Genomic DNA, 8,984 nt, shown 5'->3' with positions numbered 1-8,984 from the left:
CATATTAAAATATTTAAGTATTAAAACTAAATACACTTGTTTACTTTATGATAAACTCATTGAAGGAAACTTTTATAAAGTTTGAAAATAAAGTTTAAAAATAATGAAAATGAAGTTTTGTTAATGCAATTTCTGCACATCCATCAACATGACAATTTAATTGATACATACTAATTTTGATTTTTTCAGTTTTTAGTTTGTTATTTTACTTAGAATTGACAATTTCATTTTAATACTAGATCTAGATATTAATATAAGGCAGTAAAGCAGTATTTTAATTTACCTTCAGATTAAAAGATTCTTTATTCTTCATGTTAAAGTGACTCAGTGCTTTTCTAATCCATTTACTTTTGTTCACTTACTTGTTTGATAAGAATAATTTATAATATTAGTTGACTCTTATCTTTTCAGAAAATATCAAGAAGAATAAATTTTACAAAAATATCTTTTTAAAATGAGCACATCAGATTTTAAATGCATCAGTCAATCAACCCCCAAGCAATGTCAAAATTTAAAGAGCGATTTGATTGAAGAGGAATTAGCAGAAAATATAAATGCAGTAAACATTGATGAACGTCAAACAGTAAATTGTTCGATTTCTGAACATGTAGCTCCATTTACCAACGACTCATACAAAGAACCTGATTCGATAAAGAGCTCTACAGATGAGTCAAGCCTTGAAACAACAGAAGAAATGGACCTTGTTGGAGAAAAATTAAATAACAGATACACTGTTGAAAGCAAACTTGGAAGCGGAGGTTTTGGTTCCGTTTACAAATGTTTTGATGACGTAACTAATGACTACGTGGCAATTAAAGCCATAAGTGATAAAGAGGCAGCTTTAGATGAAATATGGGTGTTTGACATATTAAAGGAAAAGCAATTAAATAGCAGCCGCTTGATTAATATTTTAGAAACAGGTGAAGATGATAATTTCATTTATATAGTGTTTCCACTCTATGGACCAACACTTACTGATGCTATATATGATTTTGAACCATCTTTATCAATAGATGAAATCCGCATAATTGCACGTCAGTTGATCGAAGCCACTAAGTTACTTCATGATAACAACTTGCTGCATACCGACATAAAGCCAGATAATATCTTGCTAAACAGGTATTACAACGATAAAAATAAACCTGAGTTTTACAGAAAACCTGACATTATTCTGTGCGATTTAGGTTGCGTATATATTGAGGATAACTTTAATGATAACGTCATTACTACTTTGCCGTACAGAGCTCCTGACGTTGTTCTGGGACACAAAATTGGATACCCATGTGATGTTTGGTCTATAGGCTGCACTATTATTGAACTTGCTACGTCATATTGCCCTTTTCTTGCTGAATCTGTTCAAGAGCTTTTCTTTGTTATGAATGGAACAGTAGGTCCATTTACTAAGAGCCAAATCAAGCATATCGAGCATGTCGATAACGAAATGAGCATGGGAGAAAAAGATAAAGAGAAATTTGAGGACTTAAGTCAAAAAATCTCAGAGGTTAATGATGCCCTAGATGAGTTGAAAGAAAAAGATAAAGATCTTTATGACGTCACAATGAAAATGCTGACAATTGATCCTGAAAAAAGAATAAGTCTTAATGAAGTACTTGAACTCCCATTTTTTACTAAGGATTAGGAAACAAAAAAAAACTGTCATAAAATAGTAGAGCTTACAATTTAAATATTTCGGTAATTTTTTTTTTGATAACTTCTGTGAGATCTAAAGTGTTTGCTTTCAATAAATACTTTAATTATTAACACTAATCCTATGTTTTTATTGATGTTTTTTTATTATCTGTATAAACCTATAATACTAATGAGTACAACTTAAAACCTTACATGTTTATAAGATGGTACATTACAACATAATATACAAAATTTAAAATAACTAAATGTAATGTACCATCTTATAAACTGCAAGATATTAAGTATATTAATAGGTAAACACACATACAATAACGTTTAAAACAAATAAAAAAGTTGTTTATTTAGTGATATTATAACACTTTTAGATACCTAATATGACTCATAAACTTTTTGATTACAAAATGAAACTTTTAAACAAAGTAACTAAAAAAGAAGTACATGATATGGTTTTTAATTAAGTTGATTAGATATAAAGTAGTGAACTACATTTTTATCGAAAGCACTTCTTTTTTTTTGATTTTAACTCGGAAAACAAAAAAAGTTTTATTTTGATGCATTGCAACTTTTTTACTAAAAATATTTGAAAAGTTTATTTTACTAAAGTAAACTTTATTAAAAAAGAATTGAAGGCTTTTTAAATGAAGGATGTAATATAAAAAAACCTTCAAGTTTTTTAAGTGTTTTTTCTTAAGTTTAAGAAAAAACGTAAACCTTTATCTATTTATATTAAACTTAACATTACAAATTTGAAAAATCTGTAGTTTGAAACATGTTTTTAAAGTAAAGTAGTTTAAACTTAATAGTTTTCAACAGTTTTTCAACTTTAGAAAGAATATTTAGTTTGATCAAACTTCAAAAATGTTCATGTTTTTAATAGTTTACTAGAGTACTGGACAACCCTAACCCTTAAAAGCTTTGGCATTAGCCTCTTCAGCACTTCCAGCAGATACTGAATCTGCTTTTTAAATAGTCTCCAGCTGCATCACTTACTTTGTTTCTTATTTAGCTGCCTTTTTATTATTTAAGCTGCACTTCTGTAACTAATCTTCCTCTAGTTACGTCTTTCGCGGTTGCCGCTTCAACAGATTTCTTCAAATTTTTATCACATGTATCCTCAGGAACATTTCTTGTTGTTGTTGTTGTTGTTCCTATACTTTCGGGAACGTTATCTTTTACAACTAAATCGTCAGACACATCTTCAGTGTTTGCTGCTTCCGTATCTTCAGCGTCTCTTACAGCTCCTTCTTCAGTGTTTGTAGTAACCTTTTATACTACCGTTACTCCTGGATCTATTAAACATCTTGTTAATTTAGCAGCATCTTCCTTGGATGCTTCTATATTTTCAGATAACTCTACATAAGCAATATTTTTTCATCTTCAAGATAATCTTCTTTAGTTTCAGCCTTTTTTTCTACAGTTGGTTCAACATATACAGCTTCTGTAGTTTTAGCGTCTTCAGTAGCTGTAAAACAAGCATTTTTAGGAAAGTTATCTGCAGATTCTGTTCTAGTGTTTTTAGGAACGTCTTATTTAGCTTCTTCAGGTTTTTCAGCAACCATTTCTGTAACTGTTACTTTTGTAATTTCAGAAAAGTTTTCCGTAAGAGTTTATCTTGTATTATTCATTTTTTCATTTTCTGGTACTGTATGTATTTGCTTTTGAAATTATAATTTTGTTTGAATAACTCATTAGAATTAATGCACTTAAAAAAAAATTGTTGTTCTAAATTATTATTTAGATAGATGTCTTAGACAACTTTTTAGAAACATAAAAACTTTTATTAAATAAATTAATTTAATGTTTCTGAACATACATATTGTTATTATTTATTATTTTTCGTTTTGATGATTTAAACATCCATATATTAAGACTAAAGATTAATTGTATAGGTGTAAAGCTTCATAAATTTACATAAAAAAACTTGATGCTTTATTGATTTAATTTAAAACTAGTTAAACATTTGTGTTCAAAAAATAAGTTAAAACCAAATAGTTGTACACAATAAGAATAGTTTTCTTATTTTTAACTCAGCCTAATATAAAAAGCTAGAAATATTGTACGACCAACTGTTTAATAAAATAACAAAATAGTTAAAACTGTATTTTTGATTATACCAGAGTTAAATCAGATTCAAAGAAGATAAAAATACTGACAAACATTTTAGAATTTAACCTTACAACAGCAATCAAATGTTTTGCACTCATTAAAAAAGTGTAAGTTGAAATTAACAATATGCTAATACTAATACAAAAGTCTAACACCTATGTTACTCATTTGAAAAGCTTTTAAATTATTTATAAATTACAAACTAATAGATATGTTGTTTTTCGTATACTATACTTTAATTTTGCTTTAACTTTTTCTAAAAGTCATTAGTTTTTTATCTCAATCCATGAAATTTCATATAAATCTCACTAGTTTTCTCGATTCAACTTACCTTGTATAGTTTTATTATATTATCCTAAATGCAAAACTTATGTTTTTTCAAAACGAGAAAATTTAGCTTCAGAATTTATGCGGAACGTTGTAGTAAACATGGAGATATAAATTACTTTTAGAATATAAGTTATATTTAAAAAGTAATTGTAATTATCTCACAATTATAGTTAAACGTGGAAAATTTTTACATAATGTATATGTCAGAACCATAAATCAGATTTGTAGTATATTTTAAATCGTACATTTATTACAATCACAACACTAATAACTGATATTTATTTGTTAAATACAATATACTTTTAGCTAACCTTAAATTTATTTGTAATTTGAAAAAGTGTAAATTAAATTTTTAACTGGTTTAAAGTTAAATTTATATTTAGATATAGCTAAAAAAACGTTTAAACGTTCCCTTGTCAAGATTTGAAAATTAATAAAACTACATCAACATGTTTACGCTTAGAATGTTTTGCTCCATACAACAGCAAAGTTTTAGAAACTTTGTTTCAAAAACGTATTATTAAAAAGTTAAAAACAGTTAAAATTTGCAATATTAATTCTATTTATAAACAAAAAAACACTAGTTAACATCTATTTAGCTTTAAAACATTAACAACCTTAAGATTAAATTTAGAACTGAAACTAACATTGACTCTATAATTATTAGTTTTTGTTTATGGTTAATATTTAAACACATACTATGTTTCTTTTGTTTTTATATAAAAATTTTCAAAAGTCAATTAACGTCATTGATGGTTAAATTTTCATAGCTCACAGTTTTTTTAGCTTGAAAAATATCAGTTAAATACAATTAACTAGTCAATATATCAACGGAATGTTAAATGATACTATAAACAGATAGACAAGTGTATAATAAATTCGTCATCGCTTTGTAGTGGTTGTTCTCACACATTACACTACAAAACCCACACATCAGTGTTTACATGTTATGCTCGTAAAATACGCAAACTACGATGCTAATAATATTGTTCATTGAACTACCAAAAACAATCGCTCAAAATGTTTAGTCATAGGACCTTGTGTACGACGAAAACATTTCGGTTATTGGGTCGTACACCACTTGGATACTTAACGTCTTAAAAACAAACTATAATGTTTTATATAACTTGTATCTCAACGCTTTGCAAAAATTTACTTAATAAATTTTAGATATATTTTAATCTGCTACGTATTAAGATTTTTAAAATTTTAATTTTCTGTTTGTGACAAAGAATACATAATTTTTGTCTTTAGTAAACAAAATATAAACATTTAAAGACTATTATTTACAAACTCATTTTGACTATCATATCACAAAAGACTATCATTTTGGGTTATGTTTCAGTTTAAAAAAAGTAAAGAACTTTTTAATTTTATTATTAACACATTTTGGTGTGATGGTATGTTTACTTCAAAATACTTTAGTGTGCACACTGTTTAATAATGTTTTATATAAACCACATCCAGTGGCTTTTAGAAATTGAGTCTATGACAATCATTATTAAATAGGAGGTTAGTTTTCTATTACCTGCATTAAATATATTTAGGAAATGTTGTATTAAACATTGTTTATATTTATTTATTACGTCATTATATTTGAGAGCAAGATAATGACAAAAAAGGTTTTAAAAAAGAATGTAAATTATTTTTGTAATTTTTTCACTGTTTGTTATTTTCAGAATTTAAAGAACTGTGTTGAGCGAAAAATAAAACTCTAAGCCCACTAGTACTACAATACTAACCTACCATTCATTTACCCAAAGACTTAATTTGAAAACACTTACATTCCTTTATCGTAATAAAAGAAGAATAAAGTCTTTGAGTAACTGGTTAATTACTAGTGATCTACCAGGTACATACGACTAAGATTCGGATTTTTTATAACAAACTTAACATTAAATTTAAATTTAAGTAAGTTTATTAAAATATTATTTTTTTTGATATAAATAGTATACAAGCTTACACATTGAAGCGAACAAGCGATGCTAGTTCTTTAATTTAAAAAAAAAAAACAAATTTAACAGCTGAAATATGTTAAACAATATCTCCTTTAATCTAAACGGTAGTAAAATAACATGTTTATTACGTTTTTAAACTTTCATATTCGGTTATAATTTAGTGTTTAAATAATAAGTCTGTACATAAAAAAAGAAAATTCTTCTTTGCTTTTTATATATAATAGACAAAATTTTGAAAACAATGGCATTCAGCAGTCAGGTGGTACGTTTTAAGCTTTATAAGTTAGAACATTTCGGAGAATTTGTTCATAAGATGTAGCCGGTTCGTTATCAAAAGATTTAAGTTTATTTGTTATCAAACTGTATATTTGTATTCACTTAATGTTAGTAGTTTCGTAGTATTTCTGTTGTATGCAGTTATCTTTATTTTTTTAGTTTGTAAATAAAGAATAATTTTTAATGTTCATTTTGATTAGTCTAAATGTCCTTATACTCATATATACAGCGTTTAAAATTGTATACGTTCATGCAGATTTGCAGAAATGTACCTGTCTACATGTCTGTAAAGCATTATGTCCTAAAAATATCAGTAAATCCACTTATTGGTCTGTTTATTTTTTATTTTGTGAGATTTGAATAGTTTTAACTAAGTATTTCAACTCACAAGTGTTTTAAGCAAGTCAGTTATAAGTTATAACTACGAATTGACGAATAAATAACATTATTGGTATTACACGTTTGGTTTTAATTATAGTGTTTCAACATGATATAAAAAAAAAATTCATCAAGAGTACAGCATCTACAAAATACAACTTTAGGTTTTTATAACTAATATTATTTAAATTATATAGCTTCCAATTTGTCTGTGGACTTTAAAAAATATTTACAAGGAATTAAGAAAGTTAGTTGGTTTAAAATAATTAAAAATAAGCTCTTGTATATAAAACAAGTTTATGCTAAACTTTTATTTGTACAATGGTTATACATACTTTTAGCATTTGAAGGAACTTTTGAACATTTTTATAAGGCTAAAATTATTTAACTCAAAAACAAAAAATTACCAGTTACAAATTTACTAAACTATTGCTCAGATAAAATATGATAAATTTATTTTTGTTCAAAACATTAAAAAAGGGGTTTTGTAAGTCTAGAGAAAAAAGGATCTTATTTTTAAAACTTTTGGTTCACATATCTAAAATAAGTATTAGGCATTTCAGTACTATAGTAAAATCAAAAATGTTTAAAGTTAAGAAAAAAAATCTAATATTTTCAAATATTGTTCTACTATAATGATAAAAATGTAGTTAATAGTAACTTTATACTTTTAGTAAAACAAAATATAAAATATAAACAACTAAACAATTTTAGTTTTTATTCAAGTACATAAGTTTAAAAGCTCATTGAAGATAAGAATAAAAAACGAATACGAAAAGTATACAATTGTTAGTTCTGTATATTTTGATAACTTTGTTTAGTTCTTATTCTTTGGCAAAGAACGGTAATTTAGATACTTCATTCAGACTTATTCTTTTTTCAGGGTCGATAATCAGCATTTTTATTATGACGTCATAAAGATCCTTTTCTTCCTTTTTTAAGTGTCCTAGGCTATTATTTATATTCACTACTTTGCCACTTAAATAATTAAAATTTTCCTTTTCTTCTTCAAGATATACTTTGTGTTTATTGTGAACATGTTCTATTCTTCCAATTTGGGTTTCAGTACATGGTCCTAGTGTTTCATTAATCAATATAATGAGTTCTCCAACAGATTCAACATCAAAAGGGAGATACGATGCTGCAAGTTCAAAAACAGTGCAGCCTATAGACCAAACATCGCAAGGGTATCCAATTTTGTGTCCTAGAACGACGTCAGGAGCTCTGTACGGCAAAGTAGTAATGACGTCATAATTAAATTTATCTTCAGTGTAAAAACAACCTAAATCGCACAGAGTGATGTCAGGTTTTCTGTAAAACTCAGGTTTACTTTCATCGTTGTAATACCTGTTTAGCAAGATATTATCTGGCTTTATGTCGGTATGCAGCATGTTGTTATCATGAAGTAACTTAGTGGCTTTGATCAACTGTCGTGCTATTGTGCGAATTTCATCTATCGATAAAGATGGTTCAAATTCATATATAGCATCAGTAAGTGTTGGTCCGTATAATGGAAACACCAAGTAGAAAAATTTATAATCTTCAAATGTTTCTAAAAGTTTAATCAAACTGCTGTCATTGATTTTCTTTTCTCTTATAATTTCAAATGCCCTTATTTCATCTAAAGCTGCCTCTTTATCACTTATGGCTTTAATTGCCACATAATCATTAGTGACGTCATCAAAATATTTGTCTACGGAACCAAAACCTCCGCTTCCAAGTTTGCTTTCAACAGTGTATCTGTTATTTAATTTTTCTTCAACAAAGTCCATTTCTTCTGTTGTTTCAAGGCTTGACTCTTCTGAATAGCTCTTTATTGAATCAGCTCCTTTGCATGAGCCGTTTGTTAATTGTGGAACACGTTCAGAGTCTTGATAACTCTTTATTTGGCTTTCATTAATGTTTAAGTTATTAAAAGATTCTGCTATTGTTTTTTCTTTACCTTTCAAATAATATTCAGAGTTTCCACACTGTTTGTTAGTCAATGTACTGTTGTTATCTTTATTTGCTGATTTCATTTTTTATCGAGTTTGTAAAATTTGTTTTCGGTAATACTTTCTGAAAAAAGTTTAATATTACCGTCATTTTAAAAAATGTTTTCGGTATATTGAGCTGTAAAAAACTGAAATATAATACAAACTATAGTAAAGGCCTAAAAAAGAATCGGAATTACAGTTGTAATATTTTTTTTAAAATTCCACTTAGGATTACACTTTCACAATTACAATAAAAAAATATAAATTAACTTAAGCATGTTTTCCAAAAATATCAAATGCTTCAATGTTA

General features: G+C 26.8%; 2 protein-coding genes across 2 annotated transcripts; one reads left to right on the top strand and one right to left on the bottom strand.

The window, feature by feature from the left end:
- The first annotated feature begins 454 nt into the window (after nucleotides 1–454).
- Nucleotides 455–1,639, top strand: LOC145836255 (dual specificity protein kinase CLK1-like). The gene has a single exon (XM_082944074.1). It carries the CDS (start codon nucleotides 455–457, stop codon nucleotides 1,637–1,639), a length of 1,185 nt encoding a protein of 394 aa, XP_082800200.1.
- Nucleotides 1,640–7,522: 5,883 nt separating this feature from the next.
- LOC145836254 (dual specificity protein kinase CLK2-like) lies at nucleotides 7,523–8,716 on the bottom strand. The gene is made up of 2 exons (XM_082944072.1): nucleotides 8,269–8,716; nucleotides 7,523–8,151 (listed from the first exon to the last, which is right to left on the bottom strand). Exons 1-2 carry the CDS (start codon nucleotides 8,714–8,716, stop codon nucleotides 7,523–7,525), a joined length of 1,077 nt encoding a protein of 358 aa, XP_082800198.1.
- Between the last annotated feature and the right edge of the window lie 268 nt (nucleotides 8,717–8,984).

This window comes from Thalia democratica, chromosome 5 (genome assembly GCF_965202585.1).
Source record: "Thalia democratica chromosome 5, ktThaDemo2.hap1.1, whole genome shotgun sequence".
NCBI classification, from domain to species: domain Eukaryota; kingdom Metazoa; phylum Chordata; class Thaliacea; order Salpida; family Salpidae; genus Thalia; species Thalia democratica.
Note: the sequence above shows the minus strand (reverse complement) of the source record. Positions and strands in the feature narration are given on the sequence as shown.